Raw genomic sequence first — 27,423 nt, 5'->3', positions numbered from 1 at the left:
ACTTACCTGTTCCGTCGATCCTCCGGGAGGGGACGGGAGCCATGGGGGCAGCTCCGCCGACACCACACCGCCAACAGAACACTGCCACGGCTAATCACAGGACGTGATTCGCTGGGCGGTGTTCTGTTGGCGTGGCGGTGGAGGTGGAGCAACCTCCACTTCCCCGCCTCCCGCCAGTATGGCTGTTGGCGGCTCTACGTCCGTAAAAGGACGGAGAGCTGCCAACGGTCATAATAGGCTGAGCGGCAAACCGCCACCAATGGCGGTCTTCCGCACGGCGGTCCCTCGGCGGTCTTCAAAAAAGACCGCTGAGGTCAAAATGACCCCCTTTATGTCAGTTTCCAGTGATATCTCTACAATTTCTTGTTGCATCTTTTATCGTTTTGACCTGCAAATACCCAGATAAATATTATATATTTTTCTAAACACTGTGTGGTGTATTTTTGTGGTGCTATATAGTGTTATTGTATGATTTATTGCACAAATACTTTACACATTGCCTTCTAAGTTAAGCCTGACTGCTCAGTGCCAAGCTACCAGAGGGTGGGCACAGGATAATTTGGATTGTGTGTGACTTACCCTGACTAGAGTGAGGGTCCTTGCTTGGACAGGGGGTAACCTGACTGCCAACCAAAGACCCCATTTCTAACAATAGATGATTATGCAGCGGCTTACGGGTATACCCTTAATAGAGAAAAGTCTGAAGTCCATCCATTAAATATCCTCTGCTCGAAAGATGTCTTGAGGACTTCTGATCTGGTGTGGCAACCAGAGGTCCTTAAATATCTTGGTCTCCAAATTCAATGATTGCCTCACCGAATCCATTAGACACAACAAAACCCTAGTTCTCCAAAAAGTGCAGAACTTCTTTGGGGAATGGTCACCCAAGTGTTTAACTTGGTGGGGCAAACTCAAATCCATAAAAATGGTAATCACTCCGATTGTCAATTATCTGTTAGCAATGTCTCCTATTCTATGCTCTATTTTTTTACCAACTTACTCTGCCAACTCAACCATTTTCCTTGGTGGTGTTAAAAAATCTTGTATCTCCATCAAAAAACTTTGCTTATGTAAAAAACTGAGAGGTTGACTTGTTTGGCCTCCCAGAGAATACAATGGTTCAACAGCAGTACAGATCATAGCCCCCCCTTGGGTTCCATGTGAACCCTCAATAACAGATCATCTCTCACTACCTAGCCTTCTAACAATTAATAAAGACCACTACTTTCTTAATAATACTATCAAAAACCATACTAGATGGACCCTTATTTTGGATTCTCGGTTTTCTGAAGTAAAAATGAGACATTCACTACAAGCTTCCTTTTGGTTCAACAAAGACATTAAACTTAAATTAGGGTCCAAAACAATCAATGTTCAGTAGTCTGCTGGTGTAGCCATGGTTGTGGATCTGGGCTCAAAAAAATTCCCTCTTTCGTTCACTAATATCGCTCTTTAATTCAACATATCTCCTCCCAACTTCTACAATTTATTAAAATGAAAGTGAAAAACACAAAGCTTACCCATTCCAGTCAGCACTGCTACCCAGATTAATTTTGGTACTTCAAAGAAATGGTTGTGTGGCATCTAAAATTGATGCTCAGCTCAGCCCAAATTCCACTTTTCCTTATGACTCCTTGAAACAGAGATGGCAGGAGGAATGGTCATGTGACGGTCTACAAAGCCCTCTAGACGTCACCTGGCACAATTTTTGGAACCCTCCTTTTTCAAAGAAAATAACTCCTAATCTTGCTCAGACCAAATTTTTCATTATATACAAAGCTTATTTTACACCTCTCCGGCTATTCAAACTTTGCATTTCTTATAATAGCAATTGCTGGAGCTGCAACTCCCCTCATGCGGATCTACAACATATGTTGTATGATTATCTTCATTTGACAGACTTTTGGACCAAAATCCATAAGACGATCAACAACATTTTCAATGTGTTTCCTAACTGCCAATCGTCCTCTTTTCTGCAGACTCCTTGACTTTGAGTCAAGAAGATCTCTTACTAGTTGATCTACTTTTTACCTTAGCACACAAAACCATTCTCTCCTCATGGAGAACATTACACAAGGCCTTATATCATGAATGATAGGAATGGCTTAGATACACTAATGGAGCCCATGCTATCTTACTACTCAGTATCCTTGGATTTCTGTGAATAAGACACTCTCAAACAAACTTTACAGTTTTCTAGAAATTGTTAACCCTCCCTACGTATGCAACATCAAGCTGAACATGGCAAACTCAGCAGTCTCCCCCTCCTTAATGCCTTAATGTTCTAAAACGTTCATATTTTGGTCCTCCGTATTATCTCTCCTTTATAATCGTCTGCAACCACCTTTCTTATCAAGATGATCACCTCATCTAGATATCACTTTGCTCCCCTTCCCCCTTCTTTCTTTCTTTTTTTCTTTCCTTCTTTCTCTCTTTCTTTCTTTCTGTTAAAGTTTGTTCTTTCCTTTCCCACCAACGTTTGGATGAGATGTAACATGTTACGCTGTGTTGATCCTTAAATGTGTCATCTTCCGATTTTTGGAATGACTATTTGTCAATTTTGCATATAACTACAGCATATACCATGTAACATTTCAACCGTTTTTTCATTTTCTTTGTATGTTTCCTTTTTTCATTTTGCTCAATAAAAAGTTGTTTTGAAATAAAAAGAAAGAAAGTAACATGTTTTTATTACTGAGATAATTATTCTATTTGTATATTTAAAATATATTAAACCACGCTCTTGCAAGAATAATACATTTTCTGTTATCATCTAAAAAAACTAAAATACTTATTTTCTTAATACAAACGTTACTGCTTTAATTCAGAATGAGGGCTTTCTACAGTTTTTCCTACAAAAATAGCATATTACAATCTAATTGGTCACATGGTTTATGTAAACCAACAGACAGTCGCCATTCCAGCCTTGGACAGCCCATTCGTCCATCCGACCGTCCATCCATCTGTTCGTTCGTACATCCATCTGTCCATTCATCCATCCATCCTATAATGTCTAGTAACCTACTTGTCCATTACTGATTTCCTAAATGTTGGTGCGTCTGCTTGTACTTCTATCAGTGACATGAACGCATACCGTCAAGTTCCTGTCTATTTACTGATCCATCAGTGTCACTAAACTGCAACCCTTTATGAGTCCTTAAACAGATAACTAGTTCACCAAATAAAGCACGAACCTGAAATGAACAATAGTTGAATACCGTCCTTCGGTGCCATTGGACAACACTTCATTTCCTGTAGCCTTTGTTTCCGTCACCGCTGGAAATTCATTTTTTCTAAAGAAGAGAAAATAGAAAATACAGGTACAGATGAAGTTTACAAATGGGCGAATTGGCAGGTGAAAGATGAACTCAGATCTTATAGGTGACCCATCATAAATAAATTCAGTTTATTTTAAGCCTAAAAATACTCCAAGAAAGCCTGTTTCCGTAAAAACAATCTGTTTCTTTGACCGTCTTTGATGAAGCAGCTTTACTTATAACCAGAGCTACTGGAATTCTGCGATTCCAGGGCTGCAGCGTGTTCAGCCTAATTGTGCCACATAATCCATCTTCTACTGCATAATTAGCAGAATTCACAACCAACATTTGTAACTCAAACTGAACAAACTCTACTAAACCAAGCACCAAAAGGTGGCTGTGTGCAAGGGTAGACCCTTTGCAAGAATTAACTAATAACATTTCAGCTGCTGATTGCAATATTTAGGTTTTAAACTGGTATAATGAGGTTCAATTTGGACCAGATAGTATTAATAGGTGTTGAAACGACAAAATAACTAAACATGCCTGTCACCAACTGTGCAGCATTTAGCTGCATTATTCTGTCAAACCTGCCCCATAATTTGGTCATCCACTGCCGCATAAATCCAGTGGTCCTGATTCTAACCTGTATCACCATGTGACTCTAGACACAGATGGTCTTCCTCTGATGGAGAAATGAATGGCATGTATAAGACCATACACATCCCAACTATGTGGACCTCCTCATAAAACATCAGGGGCCAGATGTATCAAGCAATTTTGCATTCGGAAACTGTGTGAATCTCAAAATTCGGCCATTTGCGATTGCAAAAATGCCTAGCAAGATGTAAGAAAGGCATTCGTTGTGCAATTTTAAGGAATCACAAAAATAGCGATTCTCTAAATAGGAAATCGCAAATAGGGAATTCCTAACTGCGATTTCCAAAGCACATGTATCAAGCATTCCTTAAATGCGAATTTCTTAACAGGAATTCGCAAATTGGGAAATGCAAAACCATTCGCACCTAAGGGCCTACAGGCCCATAGGGATGAATGGACTCCCATTCCCTAATTGCGATTCGGTAATTTTAGGAAATCGCTATTACCGACTCGCAAATTTCATACATACCATTTTGCATTTCTTAGTGATTTCTTAAAATTCGCTATTTAAGAAATGCAAACCGGAAGCTTGATACATCTGGCCCCAAATGTCTTATGTATAAATGTATGCAATGCTACTTCTATATAGCAAACCGCTTGGAAGCAAGTTTGTGCAAGGTGGTCTGGAACAGTATTCATCAGACAGAAGTCACTCGGTACGGGCAAGGCATGCATATTTGGCAATCACAATCCACCAACAAAACATCTAACAAAAAATCCAATAGAACTCATTAGAAGGCAGGCTAAGGGAGAAGATGTGGCGCAGCTGTCAGAGCCACCACCTGGAGATCTGGGTTTGAGCCTCGGTGTTGGAAAAAGGTCCTGTGATTGTGAGCAAATCACCTAATCTCCCCACGCCCATGGACAACGCCTTGAGACCCTCACGGGTGAAAAGCCTTGCTATATAAATTTATGTTTCATTTCATAATGCCTATCTTCCAGCAATTTACTGCATCAGACACTATAAGACATCTCAGAAACATATGACAGAACAAAAATGACACTGTTATAACTTCAATTCAGCACACAAGACAGATGCATCAACCATGAAGATGCCCATATTTCAAACAAAAATAACTCATTAGCTAAGACTCTTATGATGTGTTAACAGAATTTTGAGTTTTTAATGTTTCGCTAAAAAAATGTCATAGCCAAAATACTTATGAACAAATTATAGACAAGGTCAATATACATATAGGTAAGTTTAAGTGTGCTATACTTACCTCCCCATATACAGAGCTTGACAATACATAGAACTCTCAAGTAAGTCAATGTGGTGTTAAGATTAGGGAATCTAGTCTAACGAATAGGTACTTAGCACCATAATATTTGGCTTGTCAATGCTTTTCTACAAAAATCTTCTAGCACATTTTTGTAGCCAGTATTCTTACAAACATCCACTCCACACAGATCACAAACACGTATATCATATTAGATAGTACACCACAAAACATACTTAACACAACCTGGACATCCTTCAACTTTGGCAACAACATACCTCCATTTGCTGGGCAACAGGCTTATCTACCAATCCGGGAGATGTAGAATTTGTAAAGCACTGTGACCACCATCTCTCCATCACTGAATTACTGAAAGGCAGCTCAGTGATCCAAAGACTGACAACCTACAGCTAACATCTTTAATATACAGCATGACGTAAAAAGCAAGGGGAAAAAAGGCATCTTGTTTCAAAGAGTTTTTCTGCAAGCCAACAAGTGAACTTTTAGCTAATGTTCCAAATCAGAGAACTGGCTGAGATTTAAACCTGCAGATGGAATTTAGTACAAATACTACATATTTCATTTGGAAATATATGATGGTAATATATTTAAAAGTACTAATGGGCGTACAGTGTCTCTTGTGTGTGGTTCTTCTGCAGATGAGAAGCAATTTCTAGTTTGGAGGGGCAGAAATAATTCACTGCTTAGTGCTCAGACAAAACAAAAAGAAGTCGACAACTTACTGGCTCCTCCCACACCAGATCCTGTTTATCACAAAGACGATGAGTACAAGAAAGAGGAATACGGACACAGCAATGATTCCCGTCAGCCACTGCGGAAAGGCCCTTACGTAGGCGTTCGTCCCTAAGGAAAGGAAGGATGGGAGTTGTACGTCAGGCAAGTCAGCCATGTGACGAAAATTGTATGAATATCTAAAATATGCTTAAGCTAAATTATAAAGATATAAACGGTAAAGAACATTTAATTCAGAGCGTGCACATTACTAGAAGCAAATAGACCTTCAATACAAGGACATATTTAACAAGCATTATCAAAAGGTCTGGCTTGAAAATGAAAGTGCCTTTTATGTCACTAATAGGTGTAAACACTCAATACGTCATCATAAGCGTGCTCTATCACACAACTGTCCACTCATGTACTCATTCTTCAATCCATTGACTCATCCTTCCAGTCACCCTCTGACACAACCAAAATACAATTACACACAATCTCTAAAACATGTGCAGGAAACATGCTGCCTTCTAAACATGGCAGGCATATGTTTGCAATAACAAAATTAAACATAGCAGAGGGTGCCCATCTTACAGAGGTATTGTAAATAGTCTATTATTGTTTTAAAGTTCAAGCAGTGTGACCACATTTAGACCCAAGGTGTTGACTATCTTGCAATGGTAAATCAATTATACACCATGGACAATAGCATTCAATAATGATCTCCAGGTTTATAAAAGGTGACACGTGGAATTTGCATTTAAAATGAGCAGCAAGCAACCTCCTCTAAATAAACATTAAAACAAAAAGAAGAGAAACAAAAAATAAATAGGGGACCTACAAAAGGAGAACATTCAAAATTAAAAGATCAGCCACCCAGCACTGAAGTACACTTATTTTCAGGTGGATGTACACAGTTAACAAAAATGCAATAACTCACATGGCATGAGGCCAGCTGAATGGTGCACACAGAGCCATTACCCCTCGCAGTTCAATATTTCAATATCAAGGATTGAAGCAGAGTGTAAATGACACTCAGACAGACCAATGGCAGAAAATAGTGGACCCAAAGTCCCTCTATGTAGAGGTATGTGTGTATATATATATATATATACATATATATATATATATATTTGTATATATATATTTGTATATATGAGCTATGCACTGTTTAAATTATTTTCTATTACAAAATCCTGACAGACATGCAAGAGAGTCTAGCAAGAATCATTATAGTGCAAATGTTCTTCCCCTAAGGTTTGTCAGAGGCAATACCCAACACCAAAATGTTTACCAACAAAGGTAATTTGGCATTTTGTGTAACAAAATATCTACCTATAGGCTTTAGTAGACAAATATAATAATCTACCCTTAATTACCTCTTAATTTAAACACATGCTTCTCACAATCAATATGCCAAACCTAATGTGTTTATCATAATATTTCAGCTCCACGCTACCGTCCTGGGTGATAGTGCACTCTACAAATCTGCATAACATAATAAACAGATCAGAACGATGGCAACAAAAATAGTTTTCCTACGGAAAAATCATAGCTGTTACAATGGCTTACCTCCATATTCAACATTGTACTGAGCATAAGCTTTCCCACAAGGCAAATATCAGGCATACGTTCATAAAATGACACAGTATACAAAATTACAGTTAGCACACCAAAATAATATCTTTCATAAGATGCCTAAGAAGGATTTTGACAGTGCAAATCTTCTATGCTCATGGTTTGTAACAGAGGGCAAACAGCACCAAAATGCTTACCTACTATGGTGAATTGCGAGATTCCATGAAACAAAGGGTCAGATGTATGAATGCCAGTTTGCGAATGCAAAATGCCAGTTTAGAATGTATGAAATACATTCTGAACACAATTTTAAGGAATCGCTAAAATAGCGATTCCTTAAAATTGCGACCCTGTTTAGAGAGTCGCAATTGCAAGTCTCTAAATTAGAAATCACAAATGAGGATTCCTTATTTGCGATTTCTTAGCACATGTGTGAAGCAATTCCTAAATGCGATTTTGGCATTTAGGAATCGCTAATTACCACCAAGTTGAACTTGGTGGTAACCATGTGCAAAATTTAAAAATGCATTTAAAATGCATTTTTAAATTGTCCATGTAAAGCACACATGCCCTTTTGGCATATGTGCACCTTACATGTCCCCCCAAATGTTTTTGGGGTGCAGCAGAGGGGGCCTTAGCCCCCCAGCACCCTGGGGTTTTGCATTTCCAGAATTGCGATTTCTGGTTCAGAAATCGCAATTTTGGAAATGCAAAAAATTCGCAGGTATGGGCCAACAGGCCCATAGCTGCGAATGGGGCAGGTATCGCAATTTGCGATTCGGTAATAGCATTTGCGATTTTTAAGAAATCGCTATTACCGAATCGCAAATGTGATACATGGCACTTTGCGAGTCGGAAATAGCGATTTCTTAAAAATTGCTATTTCCGAATCGCAAAGGGCCGGGATGATACATCTGGTCCAAAATCACTTTTGTAGCCTTTAGTAGGGAATAATAACAATCTATCTTTAACTATTGACTTTAGCATATGCTTTTCACAATCAATATGTCTGGCCTACTGCGTTTATCATAACTTTTGATAGTGAAGAATTGTGCCTATAACATTTATCATTGGTTTGTTAGCACAACCAACTTATACCTACAGTCGTTGTTCATAAACCTTCAGACCCAGCAATCACCAGCTATACCATAATAAAATCGCCAATGTGTACAAAATACAGTTGTCAAAACAATACAAGATCCCTGCTCATAGAGCCTAATAAGGATTAACATAGTGCAAATCGTCTATTCCCATGGTTTGTTCAGGTGGGTCACCAGTACCAAAGCCCTTGCCTTCTACAGTAATCTGCAGGATTCCATGTAAGAAAAAGTCTGCTTACGGTCTTTAGCATAGTGTAATAACAATCACCATTAAAAGATGTTTACCTTTAGCACATACCTTTTACAATAAGTAAGGTGTACTTGCTTTGTCATAACATTTATTAAGTACAGATTACACCTAAGGAATCTGACATAACCATTCCCAGTGAACTGATAAGGCATCAGACCTTTACAAGTGGATTCACACTATATGTAACCCAGGCCAACAGAAGTGTGCAGAAGTTGGCAACCAGGCATACAGTCATAAAATTACAAATACGTAAAAAATACAGTTGTCAAAAGAATATACAGCCTCTCTCAGTGAGGTGCAGCAAGAGCCATCACAGTGAAATTATACTCTCAAGGTTTATCAGAGTGGGGGACAAATACCAAGATCTTTGCCTACTATGGCAAATACTTTTCTACAGCCTGTAACAAAATGTGACAACAATCCACGGTTATAGGCCTACTGACTTTACCATATGCTCACAATAGATAAGCCAGCCTTTGTAATAACTTTTCATAATAAACAGGCCTGACCTATGACATCAGATGTAAATTTTCACTGCACACAAATCAAGCCTATGGCTCTTATCATTGGCTTGTCACCATAACTAACTCAGGCCTACTGTCCTGAATGTGTGTTTTCCCACAAGTCACCCATCAAGCATACACTTATGAAAATGCAAATGTATACAACGTTGGCTTCCAACCTTTTGACTCCTGAGGACCCCCACTGAATCACTACTGAAAGCCAGAGGCCCCCAAGCAATTTGTACAATTTCAATTTCAAACATCAAAACAGTAATTCCCACAAAATACACAAACATGTACACAACAAACAAATACTTGATTTACTAAAGATATAATTATTTGATATTGAATTTTTTTTTTAAATAATGGAAAGTTGGCGCTGCATCTCGATGACTAACTTTTTAATGTTTGGTTTTACTTAGGAAAGCTGAGTCCTCAAGTCAGATTCTACATTTCCCAAGCAATTTCTGTTTTTAATTTTTAGGTACATAAGATCTGGCGAAAGGAAGTAAAACCATAAGGGCCTCTCATCTCTCCATAGCCTCAATATCCTCTGTCACTTGTTATTCATTTCTTTTATACCTCCTCTCATACCAGTGTAAGGTGTTGAAACACTTTACAGGTGACTACATACTGGTAGCCATTTTCTAAGAGCGCTTGGTCTGGAGAAGTATAAACTCAGGATTCAGAACATAACACAGTGGTTAATGTTGACTTTAATATTAAAAATGTATTTCTGATCAAGCAAACCATTTTTAGAAGCTTACGTATAATGAAAGACTGGGAAAAAACATAACTTTCTAATTTGTGCCATGCAGCTTGCATACAGCTCCTTGATGGCAGTTCATAGCTCACGGTTCGAGATTAGGATTGTAATTTATGAACTGCACAGTAACAAAAGAATCTCTGTGACACAAGCAGTACACCACTGAGCATTGCACATAAAATACTGTTCTTTACATGATACATGTTCTTTGAATCAGGCCTATTAACCCTTTGTGCTAACTTAGATGAGTCAAAACTGCCACTAGATAAAACTCCCATCTCTCTGCAGCAGGTACATTAACCACCAGAGGTATCTTTACACTTTTATTTTTGTCCGTAAACTGCTGGATGTACAAGAACATTTGCAGTGCTTTTAAAACTGCTGCACAAAGAAAGTAATAAATATAAAAACATGCAGAGAGAGGCCCCAGATGGAGAAGTGCTTTCCTGACGGTCCAGACCTGCTGACCCTCTGGGAATATGTCACAAACCCCTGGGGTTCTGCAGACAAACAGGTTGTGAACCACTGGTATACAAAATTAAAACTGGCAAAGAAAAATAGCATCTGTCCTAATAGGGCTTACTAAGGATTTGCACAGTGCAGATGTTCTATACTAATGACTTGTCAGAGGGGGCAACCAACACCAAGCCCCTTGCCTACTAAGGTAATCAATGACGTTCCATCTAACAAACCTATCTGCAGGCTTTAATTGAGAGTAACAACAATTCAGCCTTAAATGCCCGTTGACTTTAACATATGCTTTGGATAATCAGTATGTCAGGCTTACTGCCTTTATCATAACTTTTCATGATAAACAATCAGGCATATAGCCTTTATCATTGGCTTGTGTTTTTTTTAATTAGAATACATTATTTATATGTAGTTTGCATACCACTTTTTAATTATGTGTACTATTTCTGAAGGTATTTAATGTTAATTACATTTACGTATAGTGTGTGATCAATGAAAGTTAGGTTTTATAAATATTCTTTTTAAATTGTAAATATTTAATGTATTTATTATTTTTAAAATACATTTGAAACATAGTTTAATGTATTTTTTTTACAAATATAGTTTATGTTCAACATTGTTTCTTAAATATGGTTATTTTTTCTGAAAAATTACTATTTTTTATTAATTTAAATACTATTAATTTTACATATATTAATTTATCCTTTTTAATGATATTTTTCAACACTATAGTTTTATAGTAGATATCGTTGTTAATTCTATTTTTTAAATTTGCCACATTACTGTAGTAGATAGTTTAGTAGTAGACATATTTATGCTCTAAAAGCCTTCTCCTGTAAGCAAGGTGCTTTGCAGGAAATATTTAAGGCTACTGTGGTTACGGCATTACAAAAAGAGCAAGGCATACCTTCTTCACCCAGGCCTATATAAGAAAGTGCCTTGAAGAGACCTAAGTTGCTTCATGTTTTATGACCAGTGTAACAGTGAAGATGGTGCTACATAATGTCAGGGTAATGTTGGTTGACCTATTGCTTTCTTATATGGATTCATTCAATAAATATGAACAACTATCTTCCTTTCAACTGTACCTTCACAGATCCATGTAAAAAGAGAAAAAGGCATAACCCTGAAATAACGTCTTTTCAAAAATATGTGTGTAAACTTCATCCAGTAGTGGATGAGGATCTCGACTTGCCAGTCACAATTCCCGTTGATGTAACGCTCTCCAATTGCGCAGGATACCTTTCAATTGTAGTTAAGGAGATGGCACCTAGAGATACAGTGGATCACAAAACAGATGCTGCACTGAAGAAAGCTTATGCAGGTGCTTTGTTATCATTGCAAACAGGCATAGCAAATTTACTAAGGGAAGATTTTTCTTCATTATATAAACTCACACAACAAGAGGCAGATTGTTCAGAAGTTCTACAGGCCATGAAAGTCCAGGTGGATAATTTAATGGGTGTTACTGTTGACTATGTAATGAATGCTGCATTTACTAGGAGTTCAAACATGGCTGTCAGTCACAACATTTTGGTGCATGACTAGGAAAATTATGCTAATCAAAGGAATGTGCTGTTAGTGGTAAGGGATTATTTAGTCCAGATCACAATGAAGTCAGCAGTTGAAAATCATAAATATACTTTTCCCTTGCAACCCATAAATAAGATGAAAAGAAATGTAAGGATCAAGATAACCAGATGGCCTCTACTTCTACTTCTTCATATAAATCTTCACACACTTTAGAACAACAATTTGCTCCTTCTGTAGCTAAGGTGAAGTCCCATTTTCATCCTGTGCTTGGCCAAAAGCATCCATCTTTTTATGGGATTTTTTGTCTACGACTAGGAATTCCAGTAGGAAGAGGTATTCCTTTATTAGATTCCACATAGAAACAAACAAAATCAGATCTTTAGGTCTGGAGTACGGTATTCTAAGGTCATTGCCTGAATTTCATCTCAGTTGCACTGGCCTTGGGAATTCGAGTGATACAACCTTCAACAAATCCTCAAAGAAAGCAGCATTGGTGGAACAAGTAAAGGGACTGTTAGAGAAAAGAGCTACTGTGCCAGTTCTGTCAGAAGAGATTAGCAATGGATTTGACTCACTATTGTTTCTGCAACCAAAGAACAAAGGGAAGTTCAGATTGGCCATTGACCTGAAGAGTTTAAACCAGTGGATATTACACTATCTCAAATTTTTCCAATTATATTTTTTTCATCTCTTTATCTGTTTTTAGGATGTCTAGCTCCACATTCCTCTACTTCAGACCACGTGAAAGTATATCTAGTTTGCTGTGCATTTTCAGCACTTTCAATTCATCGTACTGCTGCCTTTTGAGTTAAACGCTGCTCCAAAACTATTTTACAAAACAAGGGTGCCAGTGTGGTGATTCCAATGACAGGTTTTAGCTAAACTAACAATGAAGAGAAATTGTAAAGTCTTCTATTTTCATGGCCTAATGATGATTCAAAAAGGTCACATGTGATTGATTCTATCAACGCCTTTAGAGTTTTCAGCACTTTTTAGGACAGGTCTGAAGGAGGTATTTGTCCAGATTACAGGTGCTGTAGCATTTTTCATCCATCATAGGAATCAAATGCTCACCGAGGTCAATGACCTGTTGATCCAATATGTAGTCTGGTAGAACCATCAACAACATTTTAACAACACTCCAACAATTTAAACACCATGTCCAATGTGGCCACAGAAGGAAAACTCCAATCAGGAATAAAGTTAAAAGATTTATTACCGAAACAAGCTCAAATTCATGTAGACAATGCAATGCACAAAACCAAGTTATGAAGGAACATAATAACCAAGGGTTCCTCAAGATGTCGAAATAGATTCAGGTGAACTAACATTAATAAAACTAAGCATTCAAGAAGAATAATGCATAACATCAATAAACATATCTGAGACACTTAGATAATACATTGCTCAAAGTTAACAATCATTGGTCAATTCAAATTAGCAGAGTCAATAATCTTTGGCTGGGGCACAGGCGAACCCTACAACTAACCAAATCAGGGAAATATATGCATGGGGAGAAACACATGCGGGCAAAATACAAATAGTACAAAAAGTAAAAAATACTCTCGGACTGCAGGTCACTAACTAAGTTTGGCAAAAGATAAGTGAAAAGAGAAAGTGTCAGCATCTCAGAAGCTCGGTCAAGACTCTTCAGAATGGGGAAAATAAAATGATTTCTAAGTCTAAAAAGGGCATAGCAAAGGAAAGGGCAAATAGTTGATAGGAAGATACCTCTCAAAGGGAACAGCATTAAGGGAATCCTCATCAGCAAAGCATCAGACACAGCAAGACAGCTGCAAGCATCGGAAGCTCTCTGCGAGCTGCTGGGAACTGCTCAGGACTGCTCAAAGTACAAATGACCACCAGCATTTTATAATTCACAAACCATTCTGATTCAGCAAAGATATCAGTTCATGTCACGATAAATGGGCATCATCCAATGGGAATTAATTGTATGACTCCAAATTGAAACAGTCCAATTTCTGCCCAAGTCTGTCGTGGGAACATCTTCCATCCATGTGACTTCACACACGTTTGAAACAATTGTATACAATACCAGTCCATGCTTCATATTGTTCTTCCATGTAGGACACTAAGCTAAACTCTCTCTAACCTTAAACAATAATATCTATTACCAACTAACTAAGCTTCTCATAACAACATAACCTAGAATAAAGTTCAAGTGAATTAGCATGTATAATACAACCACAAATTACAAGCTTCAATAGACCTCACTCATGCTAACACAAAATGATATAAAATGCCTTTAATTATTACTTTTTAGTAAAACACGTTTTAGAAACTTAAAAAATTGAGCATTAATAATATTTCATCAATATGAACAATGCATTTCATATAAATGGAAAAGCTTTGTTACTGCATTTCATTAAGTACAACAGAAAACTGCATTTCTCTCATTTTGCACATATTTTTAAACTCATGAATCATTTACTAATCACTAAAAATTCTAAATCATTTCTATATGCACTGCTAGTCTAAAGCCTAAATTACATTTTAACATAAGTTGTATCCTTCTAAAGTGATTTAACTCAAAAGGCACCTAAGTAGAACTCTGAAAAACAAGCAATTGCACATTTAACCCCTCGGGTGCCTTGGATGCAACGGTTACGTCCTGGGCAGCAACGCTTACATCCAACGTTACATCCAAGTAGGGGCCCTTGGGGGAAGAGCTAGCGCTCCCCCCGGGTGCCTCGCACCACCCTCCCCTGGGCAGGGATGGAAGGGGGGCACCTCCCTCCCCTTCCACCCCCGCCCCCTGTGATCCCCCGTGGCATCTGATGACGCAATCGCGCGCTGACCTCATCAGAGGCCTACCTTCCAGCGCGGATTGGAGGGGAAATGCAAAAGCAAATTACCTCCGATTACGTGGAGGGGCCAAGAGAGGCATCAAAGGAAAGGAAAGGCTTTTCCTTTCCTTTGATGTCTCTCTCTGCGTTTCTGCTGCCCGATCGCGATGCGGTCGGGCAGCAGAAAAGCCCACTTGACACCAGGGAGGTTTTTTTTTTTTGTAATTAAATAAGGGGAGCAGCCCCTTGGGCAAGGGCCGCTCCCCAGGGGGGCAATTTATTTTTAGGCCATTTCTGCCCCCGGGGGGGGGGGGGGGCAGAAACAGCTAGACACCAGGGATAAAAAAAATTGTCAGTTTCACGTGAGGGGAGCGACCCCTTAGGCAAGGGTCGCTCCCCTGTAGGGGGCAAATTTGTTGTAGGCCATTTCTGCCCCCCTTGGGGGCAGATCGGCCTATTGTAATTAAGCCGATCTGGCCCCGGTGGGGGGCAGAAAACCCTAGACACCAGGGATTATTATTTTTTTGCATCAATTTCACACAAGGGGAGCGACCCCTTAGGCAAGGGTCGTTCCACTGGGGGGCAAATCTATTTGAGGCCATTTCTGCCCCTCTTGGGGGCAGATCGGCCTATTTTTATTAGGCCGATCTGCCCCCAAGAGGGGCAGAACTACTAGGCCCCAGGGTTCTTTTTATTGGAGCCAATTTCACACAAGGGGAGCGACCCCTTACGCAACGGTCGCTCCCCTGGAGGGGAAAATTTATTTTAGGCCATTTCTGCCCCCTTTGGGGCAGATCTGCCTACTTCTATTAGGCCTATCTGTCACGGAGGGGGCAGAAACCACTTAGGCACCAGGGATTGGTGTGTGTGTATGTGTGTGTTTTGTTTGAGGGGCAGCCCCTTGGGCAAGGGTCGCTACCCATGAGGGCACATTACTGTTGGCCATATCTGATTGGCCTATTTTTGGAAGGCCCATCTGCCCCCAAGGGGGGCAGAAAGCCCACCAGATACCAGGGAGGATATTTTTTTCAAAATAAGAGGGTGGGGGTATGGTCAAATAAATGGGGCCAAAGTTGTTCCGCCCACCAGTGGGCAGATGGGGCAATTACCCCCGATCCACACCCCGGGGGCAGAAAGTCTACTAGATGCCAGGGAATTTAAAAATAACAAAAAATAGTGGGTGGTGGCTACCAACCGGTATGGGCCTGGTTATGCCCCCAACTCAACTGAAGGAGGTAAGAGTTTTTCAGCTCTCTCCCCGCACACTAAAACATCGTATCCCACAGCAAGCAAGAGGACATTTGATTATTTTGGGTTTTGGTTTTACATTTAGGCCATGAGAGCTTGGCTAACTCTCAAAATCGTCCCACTTGGAATGGTGATGGACACACTTTTTGGATTTTGGGACGCTGCCATTTAGAAAAATCCACAAGACCTACACACATCTGAAAACTAAAAATCTGGGTGATTCCAGGGTGGTGTGCTTCACATGCACCCTGCACCATTTTCTTAACCACAATGCCCTGCAAACCTCCAACTTTGCTGGAAATCACACATTTCCACACATTTTTGTGATGGAACCTTCCGGAACCCCATCCTGGATTCACCTGGGTGTCTAGTTTTTAAAAATGCACAGGTTTGGTCGGTTTCCCTAGGTGTCGGCTTACCTAGAGGCCAAAATCCACAGCTTGGCCCTTTGCAAAAATCTGCTCTGTTTTCTTTGGGAAAATGTGATGTGTCCATGTTGTGTTTTGGGGCATTTCCTGTCGTGAGCACAAGTGAGGTACCATTTTTATCGGGAGACTTGGGGGAACGCAGGGTGGAAGGAAATTTGTGGCTCCTCTCAGATTCCAGAACTTTCTGTCATCAAAATGTGAGGAAAAAGTGTTTTTTGGGCCACATTTAGAGATTTGCAAAGGATTCTGGATAACAGAACCTGGTGAGAGCCCCACAGGTCACTCTATCCTGGATTGCCTTAGGTGTCTAGTATTCAGAAATGCACAGGTTTGGTAGGTTTCCCTAGGTGCAGGCTGAGCTAGAGGCCAAAATCCACAGCATGGCCCTTTGCAAAAAAACAGCTCTGTTTTCTATGGGAAAATGTGATGTGTCCATGTTGTGTTTTGGCGCATTTCCTATCACGGGCGCTAGGCCTACCCACACAAGTGAGGTACCATTTTTATCGGGAGACTTGGGGGAACACAGGGTGGAAGGAAAAGTGTGGCTCCTCTCAGATTCCAGAACTTTCTGTCCTCAAAATGTGAGGGAAAAGTGTTTTTTGGGCCAAACTGTAAGGTGTGCATAGGATTCTGGGTAACAGAACCTGGTGAGAGCCCCACAAGTCACTCTATCCTGGATTCCCTAGGTGTCTAGTATTCAGAAATGCACAGGTTCGGTAGGTTTCCCTAGGTGCAGGCTGAGCTAGAGGCCAAAATCCACAGCTTGGCCCTTTGCAAAAAACAGCTCTGTTTTCTTTGGGAAAATGTGATGTGTCCATGTTGTGTTTAGGGGCATTTCCTATCACAGGCGCTAGGCCTACCTACACAAGTGAGGTACCATTTTTATTAGGAGACTTGGGGGAACGCTGGGTGGAAGGAAATTTGTGGCTCCTCTCAGATTCCACAACTTTCTGTCACAGAAATGTGAGTAAAAAGTGTTTTTTGGGCCAAATTTAGAGGTTTGCAAAGGATTCTGGGTAACAAAACCTGGTGAGAACCCCACAAGTCACTCTATCCTGGATTGCCCTAGGTGTCTAGTATTCAGAAATGCACAGGTTTGGTAGGTTTCCCTAGGTGCAGGCTGAGCTAGAGGCCAAAATCCACAGCCTGGCCCTTTGCAAAAAACAGCTCTGTTTTCTATGGGAAAATGTGATGTGTCCATGTTGTGTTTTGGCGCATTTCCTATCATGGGCGCTAGGCCTACCTTCACAAGTGAGGTACCATTTTTATCAGGAGACTTGGGGGGGCGCTGGGTGGTAGGAAAAGTGTGGCTCCTCTCAGATTCCAGAACTTTCTGTCATGGAAATGTGAGTAAAAAGTGTTTTTTCTGCCAAATGTTGAGGTTTGCAAAGGATTCTGGGTAACAGAACCTGGTGCGAGCCCCACAAGTCACCCCATCCTGGATTCCCCTAAGTGTCTAGTTTTAAAAAATGAGCAGGTTTGGTAGGTTTCCCTAGGTGCTGGCTGAGCTAGAGGCCAAAATCCACAGCTAGGCTCTTTGCAAAAACAGGTCTGTTTTTTTTGGGAGAATGTGATGTGTCCATGCCGTGCTTTGGGGCATTTCCTGTCGTGGGTGCTAGGCCTACCCACACAAGTGAGGTACCATTTTTATTGGGAGACTTGGGGGAACGCTGGGTGGAAGGAAATTTGTGGCTCCTCTCAGATTCCAGAACTTTCTGTCACTGAAATGTAAGGAAAAAGTGTTTTTTTTTTTACACATTTTGAGATTTGCAAAGGATTTTGGGCAACAGAACCGGGTGAGAGAGAGCCCCACAAGTGACCCCAGCCTGGATTCCCCTAGGTGTCAAGTTTTAAAAAAATGCACAGGTTTGGTAAGTTTCCCTAGGTGCCGGCTGAGCTAGAGGCCAAACTCCATAGCTTGGCCCTTTGCAAAAAACAGCTCTGTTTTCTTTGGGAAAATGTGATGTGTCCATGTTGTGTTTTGGGGCATTTCCTGTTGCGAGCACTAGGCCTACCCACACAAGTGAGGTACCATTTTTATCGGGAGACTTGGGGGAACACGGGGTGGAAGGAAAGTTGTGGCTCCTCTCAGATTCCAGAACTTTCTGTCCTCAAAATGAGAGGGAAAAGTATTTTTTGGGCCAAATTGTAAGGTTTGCAAAGGATTCTGGGTAACAGAACCTGGTGAGAGCCCCACAGGTCACTCTATCCTGGATTGCCCTAGGTGTCTAGTATTCAGAAATGCACAGGTTTGGTAGGTTTCCCTAGGTGCAGGCTGAGCTAGAGGCCAAAATCCACAGCTTGGCCCTTTGCAAAAAACAGCTCTGTTTTCTATGGGAAAATGTGATGTGTCCATGTTGTGTTTTGGCGCATTTCCTATCACAGGCGCTAGGCCTACCTACACAAGTGGGGTACCATTTTTATCAGGAGACTTGAGGGAGCGTTGGGTGGAAGGAAAAGTGATGCTCCTCTCAGATTCCAGAACTTTCTGTCATAGAATTGTGAGTAAAAAAGTGTTTTTTTGGCCACATTTTGAGGTTTGCAAAGGATTGTGGGTAACAGAACCTGGTAAGAGAGAGCCCTACAAGTCACCCCATCTTGGATTCCCCTAGGGGTCTAGTTTTAAAAAATGCACAGGTCTGGTAGGTTGTCCTAGGTGCCGGCTGAGATAGAGGCCAAACTCCACAGCTAGGCACTGTCCCAAAAACACGTCAGTTGTCTTTAGGAAAAGGTGATGTGTCCATGTTGCATTTCCTGTTGTAGGCATTAGGCCTAACCATGCAAGTGAGGTACCATTTTTATCAGGAGACTTGGGGGAACACAGAATAGCAGAACAAGTGTTATTGCCCCTTGTGTTTCTCTACATTTTGTCCTTCCAAATGTGCAGTGTGTAAAAAAGAAGTCTATTTGAGAAATGCCCTGTAGTTCACATGCTAGTATGGGGACCCCAGAATTTAGAGATGTGCAAATAACCACTGCTTCTCCACACCTTATTTTGTGCCCATTTTGTAAATACATAGGTTTTCTTAATACCTATTTTTCATTCTTTATATTTCACCAAATGAATTGCTGAATACCCGGTATAGAATGAAAACCCATTTCAAGGTGCAGCTCTTTATTGGCTCTGGGTACCTAGGATTCTTGGTGAACCTACAAGCCCTATATATCCCCACAACCGAAGAGTCCAGCAGACGTAACAGTATATTGCTTTCACCTCAATTTCAATATGTTTTTATTTCAGCTGTTATTTAGGAAAACCTTGTCGGATCTACACAAATGACCCCTTGGTGAATTCAGAATTTTGTCTACTTTTCAGAAATGTTTAGTTTTCCGGGATCCAGCATTGGTTTCAAACCCCTTTCTGTCACTAACTGGAAGGAGGCTAAAAGCACAAAAAATAGTAAAAATTGAGTATGTCCCAGTAAAATGCCAAAATTGTGTTGAAAAATGTGGTTTTCTGATTCAAGTCTGCCTGTTCCTGGAAGCTGGGAAGCTGGTGATTTTAGCACAGCAAACCCCTTTGGTTGATGCCATTTGCGGGTTAAAAACCACAAGCCTTCTTCGGCAGCCATTTTTTCCTTTTTTTTTGTATTTTGGCTAATTTCTTGGTCTCCTTCAGGGGAACCCACAAACTCTGGGTACCTCTAGAATCCCTAGGATGTTGGAAAAAAAGGACGCAAATTTGGCGTGGGTAGCTTATGTGGACAAAAAGTTATGAGGGCCTTTACGTTCATAAACTTAAGCTATCACATCCTGATTACTTTTGTGATATGAGGGACATCACTAAATTTGAAGCTCAGTCACAGGTTACAAGCTTCTTCATTGCAAATCAGCCCCAGTCAGGTTCTGGTTGAAGTACATGGGCACATGCTAACTACGGTATTTCTGATACCGTGGGTGTGTCACAACTAATGCCTATACTGCACTACCTTCTGAGCCTTTGGGACGAGCATTCCAGTGTGTCTTTGCCTACAGTTAAATTTTACAGAAATGTACATCCAGTCTGAACAAGGAGATGCTCTTAGCGCCAACTACTCATGTAATATTGATGATGGATGACATCATCATGGATGGGGGAAAACGTTAGGCTTCTTAGAGGCAAAGAGTCCTTGGTTTTAGACAGAATTTGCACTGGAGGTCATCTGGAGAGTTCTTCAATCATATTCTCTGCTTCTTTGCTTGAGGGATGTTGTGGTCTCTATGGACAAAACTGTGGCTAAAGCATATATTAACATGCAGGGACACACAATATCAATAGCATTTGCTCTAGTGGAAACAAAGATATTTCAAAGGACAGGGATGACAACAACCGACATCAGAGAGTTAATCCTGATAGCATATTACCTGACCAGGGTGTTTCCATCTTAATAGCTTTATCAAAAAAACATTATGGAATATTTGAGATTTGGGACACCGTGCAAAGACCTTGGTGCAACAAGGGATGATCAAGTAGTTCCTATTTTCTCTTCCAGTTGCCATCTTCTCTTCCAGGTTCCAAGACAATATGGCTCAGGGGTAGATGTTCAAATGTTAAAATGGCCAAAGATCTTCTGTTGGCATTTCCACCATTTGCACTGCTACGGATGGTTATATTAAAAATTAATCAAGAAAGAACAAACATTCTATGGTAGCTTCTTATTGGCCTCAAAGAGTATGGTTCCACTTCTAGTAGCATTAGCAGTGAAACCTCCGTTGATACTATCTCTGTTACCATCTCCCCTACAGAGTTCAATGTTGTCTTACCTCTGCTTGTCCTGCTTCTGCAACTGGAAAGTTAGAGCATCAGTGATTAAGGATATCCTTAGAGGCAGTCTAATCTTCTACAAGGATATTAACTCAAAGGTCAAATGGTCCTCATTATCCTTTATTTTGGTGTTCAACACATGATTTACAACCTCTGTCTTACTGTCAATTTCTGTTAGAGAAGTTTTAATTGGGATTGACAGTAGCTACTTTCAAAATCAAGTGGGCTGCAATCTTGGCATTTACAGAAGAATGGGAAGGATTGGATAACATCTCTTCATTGGTTTCTTGTTAAATTAAAGCTTTTCTTTGGCTCTTTGTTAAATTAAAACTTTCATTTAGTTCATTCCAGTTAGGAATATGTTGGATCCTCCATGGGAAATGACCCTTGCACCAAGGGTCCTGCTGAATCCACTATTTGACACTGTAGCATAATTAGCAATAGACCTGTTGACTTCAAAAGTTGTATTTCTGGTGGCCATCATGTATCGAGACAGTTAGGGGACTTTGTGGTCTTTGGCCAGTACTCCTCCTTATTTGAGAATTCCTTTAGAATCTTTACTATTGAAACCTAGTCCCCCTTTCCAATTCAAACCTACGAAAACTTGTGTCTACATTCTATCTGGATCAGGGATTGACAATTCCAAGGATTCCAGAGGGTGAAGAGAATATTCATTTAAAATGCTAGACTGTACAATAATGCAGTTCTGTTATTTTTAGATTTTAGAATGCACAGCTAAGGTTTTCAAACGTGATTCTCTATGTGTGATATTTCGAACAATTAAAAGGGAAGTGAAACTGTTCCCAGTTAAACTTAGCAGATGGGTTCACTCTTTGGTTATTCAAGCATTTGAAATTGCTGAAGTTCCACTGCTGCCATTTTTACAGGGTGATCTCGGATTCAGCCTTTCCTTTTCCCATACCTATGTAGAGAGGCAAGTGACCCTCTCCTTCAGTATCGTATGATAATGTCTGATCAGACAGCTTTAGCAGTCGGTCAGTCGGTTCTTTCTATTGGAGAATGCCCAGATTACTTGTAATCTCTACTACTCTTTTTTGCCTTTCTTCTTCATACCAATCCTGAGTGGAATAGGGGATTGAAGGAGAGGGTATGCTTAGTATCTGTAGTAACTGAGATTACCACAAGCAGTATTGGTATTTTATGGCCTGTTGCAGTTAGCACGCCACTTACCATCACACACAGCATTATTTAATATACCTTCCTCTGTGTTCAACCATCCTACAGCATACTATTTGGTTTCAAGATAAACAAATTCATAGTTGTAACACGTCATCTTATTTTCTTGCTTCAAAAGAAATGTAGATAAATAGAGCAGCACAGAAAACTTAAACATGAAGCAAAAAAAAATCACTTGAATCTACTTGTATTTGCAGTGCATAATCCTTGAACAGAGGAGACAATTTCCATGTGCATGTGAGATCAATTCAAGCATATGATGGACAGCCATATTTTGAATATATTTTGCCATGTTTTGCCTGATGTAAGCCATTCTCATGAAGAAAGGCAGGGTTGATTCCTTCCTTCAAAGTGTACTGTGTGTTTGTGTACTTTTGACTGTGAGATTGTAAAGATTTAGGCTGGTGGCAGCATCTACTGAGGTTTTAATATAGCATATAACAGCTGCCTCCAGTAGTATCGGTTCTTAACTGCCATCTTCTTTAAATACAGGCCTGAAAGACGGGTATTACAACATTCCAAAAACAGAGGGAATAAAAAGAAAGAGAGACCTTAGAATGATGTGGTGCAGCCTATACTAGTTATCATTAGCCCCATACCACTCCCCTGTCTTCAATGGATGTTCCAACATTCCAATGTTCCACCGCACTTTAAGGAACCATGCCATAATTTGGTCCTTCTGCTACAAAGAAATTTTAGTGCCACAAGAAGCTTGTTGTGCCACCTGGCGCTGCAGCCATGCCCTTGTCTGTCGAGTGATTGACAGTGATGATAATCAGTGAAGTGACAGGAGCTCTAAGTGACTGGTGGAGTGTGTATTGACCAGTGATTATGGTAACCTTGTAACCTTGGGAAGTTACTTTATTTATGAAACTCCTATTCTCTGGTTGAGTTCACCTATTCTGGTACTCAGGCTGAAATCATGGTTTCTGCTTGCCATTGTCCAACAGGGAAAAGTGTTTCAATAGATTTATTTGAAGACTTCAGATGGCTCCTCCAGGGTGACTCCAGTCCTTACCTGATTCTCCAGGTGATGGACTTTAGATCCCTATAATTTTTGTATCTGGGACCATGAGATCCTGCACTTATCTTAGTAGGGCCCCATTATGGAGATCTAGTTAGGAGGGAAAGGAGGCTGGGGGAGGTTAAGAGTATTGTTGGTAGCAAAAAATACATTAGAGGATTAGAGATGAGAGTTGGGGAGAAGGCGAGAGAGAGGCAGAGGGGGCAGGGTAAATTCAGATGGCATAAGCAGAGAAATTGATCCTGAGTTCCACTAAGAGATGATTGAGCAGTTAGGTGGGAGTATGTGAGAGAAAAGGTCAGTGTTGTGGTATGTGGGGGGGTTGGGGAGGTTAGAAGGGATTAATGGGAAGATGAAGGGGGAGGTGAGAAGGTCCTGAGGGGTGCAGAGCAGGAAGCTAGGGAGAAGCATATGAATATGTGACTGTGAAGTAAGTTTGAAAGGGTAAAAGGGTTCGAGTAGGTGATAAGGTTATGGCGGGAAGAGAGAGAAGATAAAGGAGGAGAGATGTCAGTGTTGAGAGGCTCATGACTCCTGCAGCTCCAATGAAATGATCTAGAGGGGAAGGAGAGTCAAGAGGGGTGCAGTGTGGTTAGAGTGAAGGTGGGGATATTAGCTAGAATGGGGAGGGAGGTTAGTTACATTATGGGACAGACAAGCTAAGGGGAGAAGGAGAAGAGGCGAGAAAGGGTGCAGCGTGAATAAGTGTGAAGGACGGAGTAGTAGGAGGTGGACACTGGTGGTAGAGTTGGAGAGTCACAAGGGTGCTCATACTATGGGAGGCATGATATAACTAGAATCAAGTGAGTGGGTTCAATGAGGGTTGGCTGGAGTGGGAGACCTGAAAGATGTCAAAATCTATGCTAGAAATGCATGTGAAAAAATGTGTGTTATATGTGATTTTTAACACTGGAAATGATATACAGAAGAAGGGTAATGTATGTAGATGTAAGAAGTTATAGTGCCTAGTGCACTAGCCTTACCAAACCTCGAAAGGAAATGTGTGTGCAAGTGGAACATGTAGGTGTTTCTTTCCTCAACGGGATTGACGTACTAAAGTTTTCTTGGGCCCTAATAGGAAGTCAGCTGTGTTATATATTTCCGGTCTCTGTGAGTTGTCATTTTTGCAATGAGTTACAGTCACCTGTTAGCTGATCTAAGGTTTCTTGATGGAACATACCGAGGCTCGGTAACACCCAGTGATGGTGCTCCTTGTGGAAGGGTATGAAGCATTGCAATGTACTGGGACATAAAAAAGAAGGCAGTAAAGTTAATTTGAGCTTCAAAAAAAATTGACAGATTTCTTTGATAGAGGTGAATCCAGCATGTCAGACTGGCCCCATCTGAAAAGTATTAGTTGAATGAACTGGATACAGAAGTTTTCACACAGTAAACATAGGGCCAGATTAACTAAAAAGTGGTGCGGTGCGGTGCCAAAATTGGCAGCACCGTACTGCTTCACTTTAGAAACACAGGGATACACCGTATTTATTAGAATACGGCGCACCCCTGCGTTTACCCCTGCACTGGTGCTAAATTGAGCTGCCTAGCACCAAAGCAGGCATCCTTGCAACCATCGTACCAGGATGTCTGTGTTGAGGGGTTTAATTGTTTATGAGCGGGAAGGTGTCCCTTCCTGCACATAAACAATCACTAATGGCAACTTGGCACTTCTGTTTGTGCTGCAGAAGTGCCAAAGTGTCATTTTGAAATGATTGTTTATGTGCAGTAAGAGACACCTTCCAGCACATAAGCAATCATTTCTGGCATTGTCCTCTTTCTATGTGTGCTGCAGAATGCAGCACACATAGAAAAAGCAAAAACAAGAGCAAATAAAAGTATTCCTCCTCGTTGCGTCTTGCTAATGCCACCCCTAGGGTGACATTAAATTTTGGTGAGGCCTCAGGTTTACGAAAACTCGTAAATCCGAGGCAGCGTCAAAATGCAATGGGTGTTGCTCTGGCACGCCCACAGCAACACCTATTGCACGCACCTTCCACACAAAGTGCTGCGTGTGAAGGTGCTGTATTTACAAGCAGTCGCGGCTCGCAGGAGGGATAAGGGGTGGGGCGGCGCGTGGTGGGGAGGGGGGGAGGAACCCCCAAAAAATAATAAATAGATAATAAAAATCAAACTTACCTTTTTCACACGCCATGCCGCTCCATTTGCTCTGCTCCGTCATTGTAGGCTGTAGGCACAGGCTCCCAGTCTGCCCTGCGCCCAATCATCATGATGCTCAAAGCAGAGTTAGGATGGCTGAGAGCACCCAGCCAGGGCGCTCCCAGGCAGACTGGGAGCCTGTGTATGCTCTTTCCAACCCAGCAACACAGTGCCGGGCTATGGAGACCACAGTGTGCAAGTATGTTTGGCTAGCCCAAGACGGCAGGCCAAACATACTTGCTCACTGATGTCACGCCTATGGCCCCGCCCACTTTTATAGACACAACATAATAAACTGGGTTCATTATGTTGTTTCTATAAAAATTTTGCAGCTCCTGCTGCTGGCGGCGGGGGTGGGGGTGACACTCCTCTGTCTTAGCAGAGGAGCCACCCCTGTTTACAAGGAGGCATTAAGCCACAAAACGTGGCTTTACGCCACCTTCTAAATACGGCGCAGGGCATAGCGCCACCGGAGAGTCACAAAAAGTGACGCTCCGGTTGCACTAGGGGCTCTTAAATATGCCCCACAGTATTACATCCTTAAATGAGTGCATCTATATGGAGTAATGGAAGTTACTTTCTTTTAGGAAGCTTTCTTAGTATCTATCTATCTATCTATCTATCTATCTATCTATCTATCTATCTATCTATCTATGTGTGTGCATATATATGTGCTGCTATTTACAAAGTGCAAACATAACTACAGAAAGAGGGTGAGCAGAAAGTGCAATAATCTGACACTGTATAAAAGTGGGGCGGAAAGGGAAAAGTAGTAATGGAATCCTTATGGGAGATGGGTAAGGTGCTCATTGACATGGTGTGGATATAATTCAATGTTATAGCAAAAAAGAAAAAAAAAGTCTCACAATCATATGAGCTCCACACAGTCCCAGTCCCAGTAACAATTCCATAACAAAGTCAAAACTTCATGGTACACCTTACAATACACACTATCATGAAACAAGCCTTATAAACATTAGTGGGGAGACCAATTAGCATATAGCGTGATGTCACGGGTACTGACACCATGGAAAGTAACATCACTTCCCAAGCATGTGCCTGGAATGAACTATTTACAGTGTAGGGGCACAGTCTCTTAAATTGGAATATGTTATGCTGTTTATTGCCTCTCACTTTTAGGTCTGGCCTACAGGCAGCTTTTGCTGTGTTTGAGAGAGATCTATGGAATCCAATATAGATTTATAGAGGGCTTTGGGCTACCAATTGCTCATAAACTAATTGTTTTTTGTCTGACTTAGCTGTGTGGTCCTCATTCAATTTGGTCTCACAATGTCTTTATTGGATGACTCGTATCTTTCTGATGCTGATGTGAGTGAACTATTTGTAACATTATTCCAGAGGATTGCATCGGTTTCCTCAATATTTTAGTCATCATTATTTTTACTTTTTAAAGGGGCCACGGAAGCTATACATCGCTAACTGGCAGCTAGCCCACTAGTGGGCTCTGGAATTGGAGAGTGATGCTGGGTGTAGGTGCAAAGCTCAGAGTGGTAATGTAAAGCTGGAGGAAGTCAATGAGGTGGTGTGGATTGATAGTTTGGTGGTAGGGTATGGAATAGTAGTAAGTTGATGTAGGGGTGACATAGATGGTGTATGACAGTTGGTGCTATGCATGGTAGTGCTTTGCCAAGTGTTAGGATGATGCTTCGGTGTTGCCTGTGAGTGACAGCCTGGTGCAGAGCAGATTTAGTATGGTTCTGGGTTTAGAATCGTGGTGGGCAGTG

The 27,423-nt window shown here is 40.9% G+C and overlaps 1 protein-coding gene across 1 annotated transcript in view; it reads right to left on the bottom strand.

The window, feature by feature from the left end:
- The window catches only part of PDZK1IP1 (PDZK1 interacting protein 1), a 60,522-nt gene that overhangs the window by 6,583 nt on the left and 26,516 nt on the right, over positions 1–27,423 (bottom strand). The window contains exons 2-3 of the mRNA XM_069232716.1: positions 5,881–6,001; positions 3,195–3,293 (exon numbers count right to left, since the gene is read on the bottom strand). Of these exons, the coding sequence (XP_069088817.1) occupies positions 3,195–3,293; positions 5,881–6,001 (220 nt within the window). The remainder of the gene's footprint in view (positions 1–3,194; positions 3,294–5,880; positions 6,002–27,423) is intronic.

The sequence above is a fragment of the Pleurodeles waltl genome, chromosome 4_2 (genome assembly GCF_031143425.1).
Source record: "Pleurodeles waltl isolate 20211129_DDA chromosome 4_2, aPleWal1.hap1.20221129, whole genome shotgun sequence".
Classification (NCBI taxonomy): domain Eukaryota; kingdom Metazoa; phylum Chordata; class Amphibia; order Caudata; family Salamandridae; genus Pleurodeles; species Pleurodeles waltl.
The sequence above is the reverse complement of the archived record's forward strand: the minus strand, read 5'-3'. Positions and strand labels throughout refer to the sequence as shown.